This window comes from Harpegnathos saltator, unplaced genomic scaffold (genome assembly GCF_003227715.2).
Source record: "Harpegnathos saltator strain DR-91 unplaced genomic scaffold, Hsal_v8.6 scaffold204, whole genome shotgun sequence".
Taxonomy (NCBI): Eukaryota; Metazoa; Arthropoda; class Insecta; order Hymenoptera; family Formicidae; genus Harpegnathos; species Harpegnathos saltator.
Window position 1 is genome coordinate 283,611 of NW_020229989.1, and position 18,108 is coordinate 301,718.

Sequence of the window (18,108 nt, forward strand, 5' to 3'; positions counted from 1 at the left end):
TACAATATTAATTTGATTTTTCAGAGTACGCTTTCAAATTGACTCTTCGGAATACGCTATTAAATTGACTTTTCGGAGTACACTTTTAAATTGACTCTTCTAACTACACATTTTTTAGTTGACTCTGTGGAGTACACATTTTTTAATTAACTCTTCGGAGAGAAGAGAAGAGAAATATTTTATATTTTATTTAAAAAATCTTAATTTTTGCAGAAAATTGATTGATGAAGAAAAAAATTAATTCACGACCTCAACGAAGATCTTAAAAAAATTACTGCAAGAAATGAAGTTGTTATTATATACCATATTGTACAATATTTAAACATACGCGCAATAATTATCTATAATTTGCATATATGGGCGTTTATGTAATTATAAGTAATGTAAAAGTCATGACAAATTAATGTGGCCGCGCGTTATCTCTGTCGCGTCATTGCTAGAAATCGTCCGAACTCTCGAAATTATTTTCTTCCCGAATTATGAATATAAAACAACGTGGAAAGGAAAACAAGGGGGTGAAAGAGGAGACGGCTACGTTTGCCTTACGGTAACATCGCTGCTGGCTCGCTTCAGTTTATCGTCGCGATTGTCTATTCGCTGGTGGTGAGACAAAAACCGATCCTCCGTTTTTATCTGACTAATCTAGCTCGCTCGTGAACGTAGCACAAAACAGAACCAAATAATTATGGACATAGCACGGAATAGTACCAATAAATCGTGGACATTGGCTTAGTAGTTCATGTCCATGAAAAATGGACCCAGTTGCCGCTTCGAATCAGCCAACTTTTCGATAACGCTGTAAATGCAACCATGGCCGCTCTCAGGCTTCTCTCTGCTGCGACTCACGACTGTCGTTTGGACGGCTTTCTGATTGGTTGTGGAAGAATCGCAATTGCAATCGCAGCCGCATCCGCAGTCGCGAGTCGCTAGTGTGATGCGGTCTTTAGAGCGTTGGAAGATTTCGATCGATAAAAATTGTCCCTAAAGCCAGCGGCACACGGTGCTTGTTTTCATGCTGGATTGCTTGCTGGATGAAAATACTGCGTTCTGATTAGTGCATTTCCATCCATCTTCGAAAATGTACCAATCACAACGCAATATTTTCATCCAGCAAGCAATCCAGAACAAAAACAAGCACCGTGTGGCGCTAGCTTAACAAATCGTCATAACTTCATAAACAAATTCCCAACAGTTGGTAATTTTTATATATTATCTATTAATATAAAAGAAGTTTGTTGATGTTTGTATTAATTGCTTTATATAAAATAATTCATATTTAAGCTTTATATAAATTAATAATAATAATAATAAATAATAATAATAAATTGTAATCAACTGTTACGAAAGATTAAAACGATACTTCTCGAAATGGAGAAAAGTTACTTTATCTTTCATTGTGTTGTACTACATAAAAATAAAAAGTCTTTCTGACTAGTCGTTGAGTCGTACTACGACTTCAATTTGCGACTCAGTAGTGCGACTCGACGACTGAGCAGATTTTATCTTTAATAACACGATTGTGAACAATGAATCGGTAATATTTTTGTCTCCGTTCAGGAAATAAAAGCTCTTCCGAGTCGACGATGAATTATAATAAGAATGTTTGAAGATAAGTATATGGTGTGATTAATCGATCCTTTGACATTGATTCATCGAACATCATTCAAAAAAACGTCATTCATTCTTAGGGGCGGGGTAACTGAGCGGTTCGCACGAGTTCGTAGGATGTGCGTCTCGGAGGGGGAGTTGAATGTGAGTTATTTAAAAATATGCTTTTATCGTATTATCTCCGTAGAATAGCGTGATCGAGCGTACAAAGTGACAGTGTGAGTTCACTGTCGGCGACAAATCCTAACTCTGATGATATAACACAATCCAACGATTGTAATCGGCACGTTAAATTCATTTGACAGTTCCTGAGGTTATTCCAGCAAGTGATTTTCGGACTCCGCAACGATGCAACGGTACGATTTACTGATCCAGGAGATCGAGAGCATTGACGATTACTTAGGTCCGACGTTTCGGTAAGTAAACTCAGCGAAATTTAAAGCTTGAGCCGAGATCGAAGTACGCGCCCCCGTGAGAAACACACCCCTTGATCACGCAGATGCGACGACCCCGAACGAATATGCGCACTCGACAGGGGTGGTCGAGGGGTGGCGATAAGGGTGGTGACCGACATGCACGCGTAATTCGCATTTCGAGCGGATTCTCAACAGGCTCGTAACATGTCAAGAATGTCAATTAACCCTTCGCAAAATCTGCTGTCTATGGTGCCGAAGCACGAATATTTACTTTTCGAAATAGAGTCCACTGACACTAATAGCATAGGTCTAGTTTTCAGGTACTGTGCTATGTGGCCATGTGCTCAAGCAGAAGCATGATAAGAACTGTCATTGTGTTTGCTTTGTGTTGTAGAGCAATTTATGATGGCCACGAGCATCAGAAGTTCATGGAGAAGCTGGATGATCGTATCAAGGCTCATGACAAGGACATTGAAAGGATGTGCAATCATCATTATCAAGGATTTATTGATTCTATCCGGGAACTCTTACAAGTTCGCTCTCAAGCGCAGCAACTTAATGTTAGTTCGTTATATATTATGCTCACCATATCTTAATTACATTAGCTTCGATTATGCTTGATGATATTCCATGGTATAATAAATACTTTATAATAGATCTAATATTACACATTTAGAAGAGGTGCAGAGATGATCCAACATCTGATTCAATTCTATAATTATCCAGGCAGATATATTGGAACTTGATAAACGTATCACTGCTACATCTACTAAAGTGATCGATAAGGGTGAAGAACTGGTTAAAGCTCGCAAAGTGGAGAGTAACATGGCTGCTGCTGTAGACAGTCTGACAATGTGCCTTCCTGTCTTAGCTGCATATGCAAAGTTACAGAAGCAGTTGAAGGATAAACGTTATTATCCAGCACTGAAAACATTGGAACAATTAGAGCATCATGATCTTCCAAAAGTCACGAATTATAGGTTTTCCTCTCAAATCACTCAACAAATTCCACAGTGAGTTCAATGAGATCCTCGTTTTGGTATTGTACTCGATTCAGCAAGAAAACGCTACAAAAGTATTTTCCTTACTTCAGATTGCGAGAGAATATAAAGGATGCATCTATGTCCGACTTGCGAGATTTTCTAGAAAACATCAGAAAGCATTCGCCAAAGATTGGAGAAGTTGCAATGAGGCATGTGAGTATAATTCTTATTTCTATTTAATATCTTCATCCATGCATATTACTTTTAGTTGAAATAATTGTGCTATCTCGTACAATTATAGTTGTACAATGTAACATATACATTTCTGTATGTGTATATTTTATTTTTGTTAAGATTAATGAGCTTATCAGCTTTGTTAAATGTACCCCAGACCGCCGAACAGTTGGCTACCGAGGCGGAAATTATTGGGAGGAAGAAGAGAAGATCTCACGCAAACAACTCGTCCACGAACGAGGGCGAAGAAGAACTGAGCGCTCAAGATTTGATGGACTTTAGTCCGGTGTATCGATGCATGCATATCTATACTGTGCTGCGCGAAGGAGATACTTTCAAAACTTACTACAGACAACAAAGGAAGCAGCAAGCTAGATTAGTTCTACAGCCACCTATTAACATGGTAAACTCGTCGGTTCAGCGTAATCTGTCGATATCGTCATGTCGCTCGCATCTATTACTAATAAGATCATTATGTCGCTATGACGAGATATTTCTGTTGTCAGCACGAAAGTATAGTCGGATATCAGACTTATCTGCACGGTATCATCGGCTTCTTTGTGGTAGAAGATCATATATTAAATACTGGTAACGGATTGGCCACACGCGCCTACTTGGATGAGCTTTGGTCAATGTCGTTGTCCACTATAGTCAACGCTTTACGGACACACTCAGTAAAAAAAAAATTATAATTGTTATATATTACTATATGCTCTTATTGTATCAGCGCGATAACTGTTCTGAACGAGGGATCCGTTTCAGGCATATTGCACAGACGCCATGCTCATATTGAAAATCAAGAATCTCATCATGCTGTTCAATACTACCCTTAGGGTAAGTAATGAAAAGCGTGTTAAATGTGTCAGGTTATTCGTATATAGTTAACGATGATCTCACGCGTTGAGTCATTTTGGATATATGGCAAAAATTTTCTTTTGCTTGAGATATTCAAAAGTTTTAAATCTTGTGCTTTCCTTTTTGAATTTTTTTTAATGGCTTGAGCATCAATTCTTGTAATAATAACATGTATGTACATTTCTCTTACGTACATTTGTGTAATTTATTATTCATACATAAGATATCCAAAACTTTTTTTTAGAACCATCAAGATTTTTAAAGATTGTCGTTATTACATGTACGTACGTGCATGTTTAACTCAATGAGGTTTTTTGTTATAAACAGAATTATGGCTACTCCGTAGGACAACTTTGGGACTTGCTACAAGAGATTAGAGTGCATTATAACGAAGTGCTGATGCAGCACTGGGTTCAAGTATTCAGAGACATTTTGGACGAAGACAGCTTCTTGCCAATTCAGGTAATTATTATTCGTTTTTATATTGTTTTTTTGCTTTTTAATGCTCGATTGTCATGTTCCAGGTTACAACGCAAGCCGAATATGACGACGTTCTTAATTTATTTCCTTATCACGACGAGGAACTGCAAAGGGCTGAATTTCCTAAAAAGTTTCCATTCTCGGATATGGTTCCCAAAGTTTACCAACAAGTGAAAGAGTTTATTTACGCTTGTTTAAAGTTCTCGGAAGACTTGAACTTTACGCAAACAGAAATCGACGAGATGATATGCAAGTCGACGAATCTGTTGCTAACGAGAACTTTCAGCGGATGCCTGTCGTCATTATTCCGGAAGCCGTCTTTAGCGCTTTTGCAAGTCGTTCAAATCATCATCAACACGGGTTACCTCGAGAAATCCACAAAGTACTTGGAGGAATTCCTGACTAACATCACTGGGTAAATATGTTGCGTTTTTTTTTTATGTAAATCGTTAGATATACATAAAAATAATATATGAAAATATTTATTTTATTAAAATATAAAATTTTGTATATCTCAGCACGCCACACAAGGGACAATTAAGTTGCGTGGGTGTGGAATCCGCCATGTTTCGAGTCGCACGGGACGACGCTGAGAAACAGATTTGCGACAAGTTGAAGAACAAGTTGGACGAATTCTTAGAATTAGAAAATTATGATTGGAATCTGGCGGAACCTCAAGGTCACGCCTCGGGATTCATCACGGATCTAATAGCGTTCTTGCAGAGCACCTTCACTTGCTTCACTAATCTACCGGTAGGTAAATAATATAATGTAAAATGTGAAACGCTCGTATAAATTGTGATAATTAATAATTCATGATATCTCAGGACGAGGTGGCTCAAGTAGCGTGCAAGTCCGCCTGTTCTCATATCGCTAAAGCCATATTAGGGATATTGATTAGCGAAGATGTGAAACAGATATCTATGGGTGCATTGCAGCAAGTCAATTTAGACACTATACAGTGTGAACGTAAGTTCTCGTATCTTTTTCGTCATACGATACTCTGGGAAAAAAAAATGGAAATGTTTTATTGCATTGTTCAGAATTTGCTGCTTCCGAGCCAGTCGTTGGTCTGCCGGAAGGGACGTTATTGCAATACTTCTCGCAATTGAGACAATTGTTAGATTTATTCATGAGTTGGGACTGGCCTACTTACTTTCACGATTATGGTCATGATTCCAGTAAATACAATCTAGTAACTCCGAATATGGCTGTACTTCTATTAGAAAAGTATGTGTCATCATTTCCACGCTTCATTGTTAATTTATACGTTTTATAATAATGTATATTTTTTTCTTTTAGATTGAAAGAATCAGATAAGAAAACAGTGTTTTCTGTGTTGAAGAAAAGCGAGAGAGATAAGAAAAAGTTGCTTGAAACCGTATTAAAGCAGCTGCGTCAACTAGCGCAGACAACTCAACAGTAGTGGAAACTATGGAAATTACTGATGTAATTATGTAAATATACATATAATTTTGTAAATGAATATTATAAAAAATTGAGTCTTAACGCGTGTGCTTATTTATTATGAAATATTTTATATAAATTATCACTATATACTATATAGCTAGTTATATAGTTATGAAATATGTAATTACACAATATATATTATAATTTGATATTAATATATTATATAAATGATATATTAATATAATGACATATATTATACATAGTGTATTATATTATAAAGTATATTTCATATATTACAAAATGTTTCATATATATTTATTGCCCTTTTTGCACAGATTTCATACTTCACATACTTAAAGTATATAAGTATATTCACAACTTGTATGTACAAGTGTACTCTTTGTATTCATTGATCTTAAATTTCAATTTTCAATATAATATTTATACTCGTGAGAATCAGCACAGGAACTGGGAATTAAAATACAAGCGCAATGTTTGTGTTCCCATATACTTATTACTTTTAATTTCCTTCTATATATTGGCATTGTTATATTACATGTAATCGAGTCACGTATCGTACAATTACTGTGTACAGCAGATTAAGTAGGATGTATAAAGTCCCGATTCCTAGATTCTAAAAGGTGTTCCTTTAGAATTTTTAGGTTCTAAAGGTATACCTTTAGAATCAAGTACAAAAGGATGCAATCGTTCGCTCTGTAGTCGTAAAGGGTTCTGCGACAGTGCGATTTAACAATTCGTTTCAAAAAAACAAAAAAGAACTATAAAGTAAATACATAGGTAGATGGAGTTATATTGAGAATAATAAAATAGATTAAATACAAATCAACAATAATTCCAATAAAGTAATACCAAGGGTTAAGTTAACGCTTGGTTCGTGATGAATCCATGCGGTATTTAGTAAGGGTAAAACAAATTATTAATAATATGCATATATAGACCAATCGTGTTGCATGTGGCACAATTTATTCGGCAATGCAAATTAGAATCTTTAGGACTAATCATCGATATTGTCAGGATCCACATCATCAGGTAGCATGGAATATTTGTTGGAAGCTACAAAATTCTGCAAAAGAAAGGCGACGTTACGACTGTTTGCACTAAATGCATTAAATGTATATTTGATTTCAACATGATTTGAATGCTTTGCTCGATACAGTTCGATATGTAGGCAATATACAGGGTGTCCCATTTAACCTGACAAATCGTAATATCTGGAAAACTACATGTCGGATAAAAAAAGTGGGTAATGAAATTTGTTCGTCTCGAAGGGGGACATCCAAACTCGACCTCCCATCCCACTCCCGGGGGGTGGGGGTGGGGGGCAACTTTGAAATCTTAAATGGGAACCCCCATTTTCTATTGCAGATTCGGATTCTACGCCACAAAATACGTAAGTTTCGTCCGAAACTTTTTTTTTGATTCGTGATAGATGGCGCTGTAATCGCAAAACATTAGATTTTCTGCAATTCTTCAGAAATGATCATTGGATTGAAAAATAAAAAAATACCTGTTCAATATTTTTTAAAATATTTTTAAAAAACATAATAACAGTTATTCCCCCCATCCTCTCGGGGTAGGGTGGGTGGTAACGTTCAAATCTCAAATGAGAACCCACATTTTTCATTGCAGAATTAGATTTTACGTGAAGTTTTTATGGAAACAATTTTTTTCATTTTTTTCACTCACCTAAAACAAGCACCCCGAAGGGAACAGAAAGCTACTACGTCCTCGTCGTTGTTCCTGGGTAACGCTAAAAGTAGTTTCTCGGAAAAATTCAACGCTATCTATCACGAATGAAAAAAATTGTTTCCATAAAAACTTCACGTAAAATCTAATTCTGCAATGAAAAATGTGGGTTCTCATTTGAGATTTGAACGTTACCACCCACCCTACCCCGAGGGGATGGGGGGAATAATTGTTATTATGTTTTTTAAAAATATTTTTAAAAGTATTGAACAGGTATTTTTTTATTTTTAAATCCAGTGATCATTTCTGAAGAATTGCAGAAAATCTAATTTTTTGCGATTACAGCGCCATCTATCACGAATCAAAAAAAAGTTTCGGACGAAACTTACGTATTTTGTGGCGTAGAATCCGAATCTGCAATAAAAAATGGGGGTTCCCATTTAAGATTTCAAAGTTGTCCCCCACCCCACCCCCCGGGAGTGGGGTGGGAGGTCGAGTTTGATATCATTGGATGTCCCCCTTCGAGACGAACAAATTTCATTACCCACTTTTTTTTATCCGACATGTAGTTTTCCAGATATTACGATTTGTCAGGTTAAATGGGACACCCTGTATAATAGGAGAACTCTTGTTTTTGAATTATTTCCACAAATTCCTTTGTGGAGAATGTTCAAACCGTATTGAAACCAAATGTACGATTTGTTCGACAGAATTTCACGCGATAAATAATTTTACTCACTGGAGCTTGTTCATCCTTTGCTTTCGGCATTCTGTTGATTTCATCTTTCTCTTTATCTTTGCGATCCCTGTTAATAACAGTGAATGATATATAGTTGTGCACAAACTGGTTTAGCACACAGAAGAAGCAATAAACTAAAGCGCAATCGGCTTTAAATCGGTTAGGGAAAGTTTCTATCGAGAACAACCTGACACGTTACACGTTACTTTTTTCTATAATTTCCACTAAAAATATCAAAGTCATTATGTGTAAACCTTTTGGACGAAACTATATAGTTTTTTTGACATTAATAGTTTCTCGTTGCATTTTGCAATATAAAAAAATATTAAGATAATCATCATAAAAAGAAAATATTTTCAATCATCTTTTTGCCGATACCTTTCTAGGGCACGAGCATCTTTTTCGCTAGGCTTCTGAAGTGCTTTGGCAGCTGCTGGTCCAGAACGCGAAGCTGGTGATGCTTTGGATTCATTTTGCGGTTCTATTCTCCAAATACACATATCACATTAACAACGTGTTTAACAAGTTGATGAAACCAAGACTCGGATAAATCACGTGAATTATTCAGTTTGTAATTGAAATATTCGAGTCTCGGGTAATTTGAACGTGATTAATAAGTGATCTGTTCGATTGATGTACAAATGTGACAAATGTACAAATACATTGCAAAATTACTAGCATTGTTACATGTATGTTACATACATCTATATATCGAACCGTACTGACTAATCTCATCAGACACTGAACAGATTCAAATGATACAAGATTCGATTTCAAAATTCATATTGTCTTTAAATTGTTTGAAATTTCCGAACATTAGAAACCGGATATCTAAGTAAAATTGAGTTTACCAGGACGCGCAGAAGTGAGTTGAGATCGTGATGCCGATCTTTCGATTCGAGCATCCTTGTCTTCCTCTGACCTCCAAGCCGGTCGATCCCTCTCCTTATCTTTGTCTTCACGTCCTTCCTGTATAATCAGAAATTGTTACGCATTGATTTAAGCTTTTTTTTTTAAGCTTTTTTCCAAGACGCGACAATTAAGTAGCCAGTTTGACACTCACTCCATTGCGTCGGCCCCAAGTGCCATCTCTGCTGGAGCGCTCTTTGTTATCTCTGAAAGCAGGATTCATGATCAATTTATGGATCAATTATCAAATTTTTACGTGAATATCTCATCGAAGCGATACGACGAGATTGGATAAAATACACAAGTTTAGAACATTGAGCGACAAATAAAGAATCGGAAGACTTGCTATTGATAAAGAATATTATATAAACACGCATATTTCATACATATGTCGACGTCCATAAATAAGTTGTTATTCTCCAATTATATAATAAGTAGGATATATAAAGAATATATCTACATATCTCAGACCTGCGGAATTCCAGATAGATTTCATTTCAAAATATTTACTTATAGATAGACTTATAGATAGATTTGTAACATGTCTGGCCTCCAGTAAACATAGAGAACCAAATTGTGCAAGTATGCATCGTTCATACATACGTTTCCTCTCGGGATCTTGACTCCGCGTAAGACTTGGCGAGACGTTCCTCGATTTCTCGTTCTCTGGCGGTCGTATCTACAGGTTTCGCCGCGCCGAAGATGTTGGTCGCGGGCGCAGAAGTCGAAGTTGGCTTATCGGAGCTTGGTGCTGACCCTGATTTCGCTGACTTCGATTCTGTCGAACTCTGTGTTGCCTGCTCCTCCGCCATTACGATCGGCTCCATTGGTTTCGTGCGTGGCTGAAGTTGCAATTTTGGTCTCGTTCGCGGCTCGGCTGTATGACGAAACAGATTATACATACCACTGATAGTACTCAATCATACATCTTTGGTATGTACAACGAGTAGATGGATTGAAATGCTGTAAACGTTCCAGAACAATGCAAATAATGAATTTCGTATAAAAAAAATATCTATGAGATAAAATAAAATATTGTGTGCTGAAAATATAAGCACTAATGTTGTTACTTGTACAAAGTAACACTTACGTTTTGCATCTGAGCTTGATCGATCTTGTCGACGATCGCGATCCCACTCGGAATCTCCGTAATTACGACGAGAGCCGAAACTGCTGCCTCCGTCTCTGTCTCTGCTGTCACGGTCGCCAAAGCGATTCCAGTCCCTGTCTCTGTCTCTGTCATCGTCCCTGAAGCCACCTCGATCCCTAAATGCTGATCCTCGATCACTACTATCTCTCTCACGCCATGCGCCAGGCTTGTTATCATAGTCATATCCTGTTTGACAATGAGTTTTTATTGTGAAAGTGATTCTCAAAGGAATTTTTTAAAACGCTTCAATACTTTCACGACTCTCTTTGGTATTCAGCAATAAATAATTGGTACTAGAAATAAAACCAATAACTGTATCGCAGATGTTGGATGTAAATTTAAATAAATGATCTGCAGGATAATTTTTAACGCAAATTGAAACTCGTGTTGAAGCTGGAAAGAGCGCGCATACTTTCTCTATCGTCTCGTCGATCTCTGTTATCGTATCGGCTGCGATAACTGTCTCCGTCGAGTAACTCCTCGCGTGGACCGCTTCTCCAATCACCAGATGTACGTTCCGGATCATCGTAATTATCCCTACGATTGTCCCTGCCCATCCGACCACCACGACGTTCGTCGTTACTGCTGTTGGATACCTCAATTCTTACTCGTCTTGTTTTAATCGTCTACAAGATAAATACATATCACATAAGTATCTCAAGAAGTTCCAATCTTCTGGATAGACTAATGGATATCATTTCCTCACTGTGTTCGTCATAGACAACGCGTCGATTAAACTCGGCCGGTCCTCAAATTCAACGTAACCATAGCCCCTACTTTTACTTGCATCTTTAGGCAAACGCATACCAGAAATCTGAGAAAATATAATGCATAAATCCGCAACTTTTATAACTTGCAACAAAAAGTGTGTAAATTGTTCGATTTAATTATCACATCAATTTTAGAATATAGTTGATTGTACAGGATGCTTAGAAATCTCAAAAGATTATGAAAACTGACCTTCATTTCTGAGAAAAATTCTACAAGATCAGATTCATCGATATCATATGGTAGATTGCTGATGTAAGCCACAAAAGGTCCATTTGTAGGAATATTCTCTTCATCAATTCCAGGACCTCGCGCAGCCCTAGGAGCTGTTGGTAAAATAACTGGGTCCTTGTTACTCCTAGATGAGAATCCTTCTACAAAATTCAAAAATTTGATATTTTATATTTCATTTGTAAAATAATAAAATAATCATTCACAAGTTCAATATCAAGGATAATCCCTACAAATTGCTATATTTTATTCTTAATACACTTTATTCTTAATATATATAGACACATCTAAGAATCTGTGAAAGATTTCATGAATTTGGGTCATGCAAACATGATCAATCGTTCGTCGGTAATATCACAAATCAAAATGACAGCAAATTCCTCTGACTCACCATGATCATCCTCCACATCATCTGCCCAGCTGGTTGATTTTAGCGCTACATTGGGACTGCTCTTTCCATCAGCCAAAAAGGACATAAGATCAAGGGTTACTCCCTTCTTCTTCTTACCCTTTTTACCTGCAAAATAAGAAAGGGGATTTTGTGGGATTTTGCTCCCCGCATGCTCAATGAGCTCTATAACACGACAAAATGAGCCTTTTAGGGGAGACAGATAAATGCTTGGTCGGATTGTTATCTTCGTCCAGGAACACCTTCAACAACTGAAATGAGATATCAAAGACAGCAATCCAACTAACATCTGTTTGTTTCCTTGAAGGTTCACTTCGGGACATTTGTACAACTCATTGGATGGAATGCCTCGCACAGCTTGACGCAATCATGAAAGCATGGTGAGCACGTCGCGTGCGCTTTGGTTAGGTCGACCGTGTCTCGCGAGAACGTCAACGATGCTCCCGGTGTCGCGCTCGCAGCGAAAAAAAATCGTGCATCGACGGATTCGTCGTCGCGCCGGGCGAATGCGTACCTGCGGACATGGTGAATATGAACGAGGATTCACAGGAATGCAAACCAGATCGTGCCTACGTGAGCCACACGACCGACCTCAGTCCGTAAGGCACGAATTATGTCTTCGTCAGATGTGTGTGTGCATGCATGAAACACATTTGATGCGTGAACTAACCGCCGTCGCGCCACCAAATCATGCCGTGAGAATTAACGTGCGGAGCAAACTTAAGCCGAAGGACCAATCAAGATATTCCTCTTGAGTAAGATTTAATTTAGAAGATCGAAATAGCGGTGAGTAACCGCGAGCGGAACTAGAATTTGAACCGTTTGAATTTCGCTTACGGTTATGGCTCATTAACCGGTTCGCAACTCGGGTGAAACTTTGTAATTCTGTACTTTTATAACGATGTCTCGATTGCACCGCGATTTCCAGAAATCGTAATCGAGAGACCTTATGCCACACAAATAACGTTACGATTGAAGATAGCAGGTATATAAAAAAAACCAGTAATGTAGAATTTTCATATCAATACATTTCAAAAAATTCCTCCTATAACGTAATATTACAGTTTTATTAATCGATAATAATAGAAAGACAAATGTATCAAATTACATTAGAGAACATTATTCTGGAATACAGGATGTCTAAGAATAATTTTATGAATAATCTGTACTCAGACAACTGATCATAAATGTTTTTAGACAAATGTCTTAGACATTCCAAAAACATTTGAAACAAGTAGGATATCTTTCAGGAGTTTCTAAATGTTTTAAATATTTATGCTGTGTGGGTAAATCTGATCATAAATGATGAAATAGAATTTGAGTATTATATATTAACATTTTCGGCATATTTTAAATATTTAGCAGGATAAGACTAGTTTCAGAGTAATGTACTTGAATGTAGTTTATGTTTGTATCACAAGTTTTTATTATTGGAGTCGAATAACAAGATCTGTACCAACATACTCAGGCAAATCAAGACTATATTGCATTTCTAACTTTTTAGGCATAAATCGTCCTCCCAGATAATGAAATCTTCCTTCAAATTTGGAGGCACACAACTTTGGTGCTGTCAAAGATATCAACATTTGCGGTTTTATACCACCTTCCTGCGGTGGACCATTCTCAACATCCCAGCCTGAAGGTATGTCTATACTACAAATAGGTACAGTTGTGCTCTTTAACAAATTAATTATGTGAACAAATGGCTCTCTCACTGGTGGCTTGAAACTGAATCCAAGGAGAGCGTCTACTATGATTGTATATTCTTGTAAAATTGTGACGTCTCTTGCTTCCTCTATACATTGATTCTCTAATACGGGAATGTCATTCTCGACACATTGATGCAGCAGTCTTTCGTAAAGTACATTGCTTGGCCTTTTCGGATAATAAATCTGCGGCGAATACCCGAAATGCTTCAGGTGTCTCGCACAGACGAGACCGTCGCCACCGTTGTTTCCTGGTCCGCAACACACCAGTACTTTGTTCGAGTTCTCCGACAGCGAGTACGATTTCGCAATCGCGATGGCGCAGCTCTGNCCAAGCATTTATCTGTCTCCCCTAAAAGGCTCATTTTGTCGTGTTATAGAGCTCATTGAGCATGCGGGGCAAAATCCCACAAAATCCCCTTTCTTATTTTGCAGGTAAAAGGGTAAGAAGAAGAAGGGAGTAACCCTTGATCTTATGTCCTTTTTGGCTGATGGAAAGAGCAGTCCCAATGTAGCGCTAAAATCAACCAGCTGGGCAGATGATGTGGAGGATGATCATGGTGAGTCAGAGGAATTTGCTGTCATTTTGATTTGTGATATTACCGACGAACGATTGATCATGTTTGCATGACCCAAATTCATGAAATCTTTCACAGATTTTAGATGTGTCTATATATATTAAGAATAAAGTGTATTAAGAATAAAATATAGCATTTGTAGGGATTATCCTTGATATTGAACTTGTGAATGATTATTTTATTATTTTACAAATGAAATATAAAATATCAAATTTTTGAATTTTGTAGAAGGATTCTCATCTAGGAGTAACAAGGACCCAGTTATTTACCAACAGCTCCTAGGGCTGCGCGAGTCCTGGAATTGATGAAGAGAATATTCCTCAAATGGACCTTTTGTGGCTTACATCAGCAATCTACCATATGATATCGATGAATCTGATCTTGTAGAATTTTTCTCAGAAATGAAGGTCAGTTTTCATAATCTTTTGAGATTTCTAAGCATCCTGTACAATCAACTATATTCTAAAATTGATGTGATAATTAAATCGAACAATTTACACACTTTTTGTTGCAAGTTATAAAAGTTGCGGATTTATGCATTATATTTTCTCAGATTTCTGGTATGCGTTTGCCTAAAGATGCAAGTAAAAGTAGGGGCTATGGTTACGTTGAATTTGAGGACCGGCCGAGTTTAATCGACGCGTTGTCTATGACGAACACAGTGAGAAATGATATCCATTAGTCTATCCAGAAGATTGGAACTTCTTGAGATACTTATGTGATATGTATTTATCTTGTAGACGATTAAAACAAGACGAGTAAGAATTGAGGTATCCAACAGCAGTAACGACGCGTCGTGGTGGCGATGGGCAGGACAATCGTAGGGATAATTACGATGATCCGGAACGTACATCTGGTGATTGGAGAAGCGGTCCACGCGAGGAGTTACTCGACGGAGACAGTTATCGCAGCCGATACGATAACAGAGATCGACGAGACGATAGAGAAAGTATGCGCGCTCTTTCCAGCTTCAACACGAGTTTCAATTTGCGTTAAAAATTATCCTGCAGATCATTTATTTAAATTTACATCCAACATCTGCGATACAGTTATTGGTTTTATTTCTAGTACCAATTATTTATTGCTGAATACCAAAGAGAGTCGTGAAAGTATTGAAGCGTTTTAAAAATTCCTTTGAGAATCACTTTCACAATAAAAACTCATTGTCAAACAGGATATGACTATGATAACAAGCCTGGCGCATGGCGTGAGAGAGATAGTAGTGATCGAGGATCAGCATTTAGGGATCGAGTGGCTTCAGGGACGATGACAGAGACAGAGACAGGGACTGGAATCGCTTTGGCGACCGTGACAGCAGAGACAGAGACGGAGGCAGCAGTTTCGGCTCTCGTCGTAATTACGGAGATTCCGAGTGGGATCGCGATCGTCGACAAGATCGATCAAGCTCAGATGCAAAACGTAGTGTTACTTTGTACAAGTAACAACATTAGTGCTTATATTTTCAGCACACAATATTTTATTTTATCTCATAGATATTTTTTTTATACGAAATTCATTATTTGCATCTGTTCTGGAACGTTACAGCATTTCAATCCATCTACTCGTGTACATACCAAAGATGTATGATTGAGTACTATCAGTGGTATGTATAATCTGTTTCGTCATACAGCCGAGCCGCGAACGAGACCAAAATTGCAACTTCAGCCACGCACGAAACCAATGGAGCCGATCGTAATGGCGGAGAGCAGGCAACACAGAGTTCGACAGAATCGAAGTCAGCGAAATCAGGGTCAGCACCAAGCTCCGATAAGCCAACTTCGACTTCTGCGCCCGCGACCAACATCTTCGGCGCGGCGAAACCTGTAGATACGACCGCCAGAGAACGAGAAATCGAGGAACGTCTCGCCAAGTCTTACGCGGAGTCAAGATCCCGAGAGGAAACGTATGTATGAACGATGCATACTTGCACAATTTGGTTCTCTATGTTACTGGAGGCAGACATGTTACAAATCTATCTATAAGTCTATCTATAAGTAAATATTTTGAAATGAAATCTATCTGGAATTCCGCAGGTCTGAGATATGTAGATATATTCTTTATATATCCTACTTATTATATAATTGGAGAATAACAACTTATTTATGGACGTCGACATATGTATGAATATGCGTGTTTATATAATATTCTTTATCAATAGCAAGTCTTCCGATTCTTTATTTGTCGCTCAATGTTCTAAACTTGTGTATTTATCCAATCTCGTCGTATCGCTTCGATGAGATATTCACGTAAAAATTTGATAATTGATCCATAAATTGATCATGAATCCTGCTTTCAGAGATAACAAAGAGCGCTCCAGCAGAGATGGCACTTGGGGCCGACGCAATGGAGTGAGTGTCAAACTGGCTACTTAATTGTCGCGTCTTGGAAAAAAGCTTAAAAAAAAAAGCTTAATCAATGCGTAACAATTTCTGATTATACAGGAAGGACGTGAAGACAAAGATAAGGAGAGGGATCGACCGGCTTGGAGGTCAGAGGAAGACAAGGATGCTCGAATCGAAAGATCGGCATCACGATCTCAACTCACTTCTGCGCGTCCTGGTAAACTCAATTTTACTTAGATATCCGGTTTCTAATGTTCGGAAATTTCAAACAATTTAAAGACAATATGAATTTTGAAATCGAATCTTGTATCATTTGAATCTGTTCAGTGTCTGATGAGATTAGTCAGTACGGTTCGATATATAGATGTATGTAACATACATGTAACAATGCTAGTAATTTTGCAATGTATTTGTACATTTGTCACATTTGTACATCAATCGAACAGATCACTTATTAATCACGTTCAAATTACCCGAGACTCGAATATTTCAATTACAAACTGAATAATTCACGTGATTTATCCGAGTCTTGGTTCATCAACTTGTTAAACACGTTGTTAATGTGATATGTGTATTTGGAGAATAGAACCGCAAAATGAATCCAAAGCATCACCAGCTTCGCGTTCTGGACCAGCAGCTGCCAAAGCACTTCAGAAGCCTAGCGAAAAAGATGCTCGTGCCCTAGAAAGGTATCGGCAAAAAGATGATTGAAAATATTTTCTTTTATGATGATTATCTTAATATTTTTTTATATTGCAAAATGCAACGAGAAACTATTAATGTCAAAAAAACTATATAGTTTCGTCCAAAAGGTTTACACATAATGACTTTGATATTTTTTAGTGGAAATTATAGAAAAAAGTAACGTGTAACGTGTCAGGTTGTTCTCGATAGAAACTTTCCCTAACCGATTTAAAGCCGATTGCGCTTTAGTTTATTGCTTCTTCTGTGTGCTAAACCAGTTTGTGCACAACTATATATCATTCACTGTTATTAACAGGGATCGCAAAGATAAAGAGAAAGATGAAATCAACAGAATGCCGAAAGCAAAGGATGAACAAGCTCCAGTGAGTAAAATTATTTATCGCGTGAAATTCTGTCGAACAAATCGTAACATTTGGTTTCAATACGGTTTGAACATTCTCCACAAAGGAATTGTGGAAATAATTCAAAACAAGAGTTCTCCTATTATACAGGGTGTCCCATTTAACCTGACAAATCGTAATATCTGGAAAACTACATGTCGGATAAAAAAAGTGGGTAATGAAATTTGTTCGTCTCGAAGGGGGACATCCAAACTCGACCTCCCATCCCACTCCCGGGGGGTGGGGGTGGGGGGCAACTTTGAAATCTTAAATGGGAACCCCCATTTTTTATTGCAGATTCGGATTCTACGCCACAAAATACGTAAGTTTCGTCCGAAACTTTTTTTTTGATTCGTGATAGATGGCGCTGTAATCGCAAAAAATTAGATTTTCTGCAATTCTCCAGAAATGATCATTGGATTGAAAAATAAAAAAATACCTGTTCAATATTTTTAAAATATTTTTAAAAAACATAATAACAGTTATTCCCCCCATCCT

At 37.5% G+C, this 18,108-nt stretch overlaps 3 protein-coding genes and 1 pseudogene across 5 annotated transcripts; 2 read left to right on the top strand and 2 right to left on the bottom strand.

Annotated features, from left to right (window-relative positions):
• Positions 1 to 1,606: 1,606 nt before the first annotated feature.
• Sec15 (exocyst complex component Sec15) lies at positions 1,607 to 6,085 on the top strand. 3 transcript variants are annotated; one of them, XM_011145080.3, is made up of 14 exons: positions 1,607 to 1,752; positions 1,914 to 2,024; positions 2,419 to 2,584; positions 2,751 to 3,037; positions 3,118 to 3,220; positions 3,399 to 3,644; positions 3,748 to 3,915; positions 4,004 to 4,075; positions 4,424 to 4,558; positions 4,621 to 4,991; positions 5,095 to 5,329; positions 5,404 to 5,545; positions 5,620 to 5,806; positions 5,879 to 6,085. In XM_011145080.3, exons 2-14 carry the CDS (start codon positions 1,957 to 1,959, stop codon positions 6,000 to 6,002), a joined length of 2,304 nt encoding a protein of 767 aa, XP_011143382.1. In that variant the 5' UTR covers positions 1,607 to 1,752; positions 1,914 to 1,956; the 3' UTR covers positions 6,003 to 6,085. The 3 variants fall into 3 exon arrangements, with proteins under 3 accessions (XP_011143382.1, XP_025153890.1, XP_011143381.1); XM_025298105.1 differs by lacking the exon at positions 1,607 to 1,752 and having other exon boundaries at positions 1,780 to 2,024; XM_011145079.3 differs by lacking the exons at positions 1,607 to 1,752; positions 1,914 to 2,024 and adding an exon at positions 2,120 to 2,344.
• Positions 6,086 to 6,480: 395 nt separating this feature from the next.
• eIF4B (eukaryotic translation initiation factor 4B) lies at positions 6,481 to 12,524 on the bottom strand. Its single transcript, XM_011145081.3, has 12 exons — positions 12,414 to 12,524; positions 11,882 to 12,007; positions 11,452 to 11,633; positions 11,198 to 11,305; positions 10,904 to 11,117; positions 10,432 to 10,677; positions 9,945 to 10,218; positions 9,496 to 9,547; positions 9,284 to 9,401; positions 8,811 to 8,913; positions 8,433 to 8,499; positions 6,481 to 7,070 (listed from the first exon to the last, which is right to left on the bottom strand). Exons 1-12 carry the CDS (start codon positions 12,421 to 12,423, stop codon positions 7,002 to 7,004), a joined length of 1,569 nt encoding a protein of 522 aa, XP_011143383.1. The 5' UTR covers positions 12,424 to 12,524; the 3' UTR covers positions 6,481 to 7,001.
• Positions 12,525 to 12,954: 430 nt separating this feature from the next.
• On the bottom strand, positions 12,955 to 13,944 carry LOC112588382 (NAD(P)H-hydrate epimerase-like). The gene has a single exon (XM_025298110.1). It carries the CDS (start codon positions 13,942 to 13,944, stop codon positions 13,327 to 13,329), a length of 618 nt encoding a protein of 205 aa, XP_025153895.1. The 3' UTR covers positions 12,955 to 13,326.
• Positions 13,945 to 14,044: 100 nt separating this feature from the next.
• LOC112588383 (eukaryotic translation initiation factor 4B-like) lies at positions 14,045 to 17,735 on the top strand (annotated as a pseudogene).
• The last annotated feature ends 373 nt before the right edge of the window (positions 17,736 to 18,108 follow it).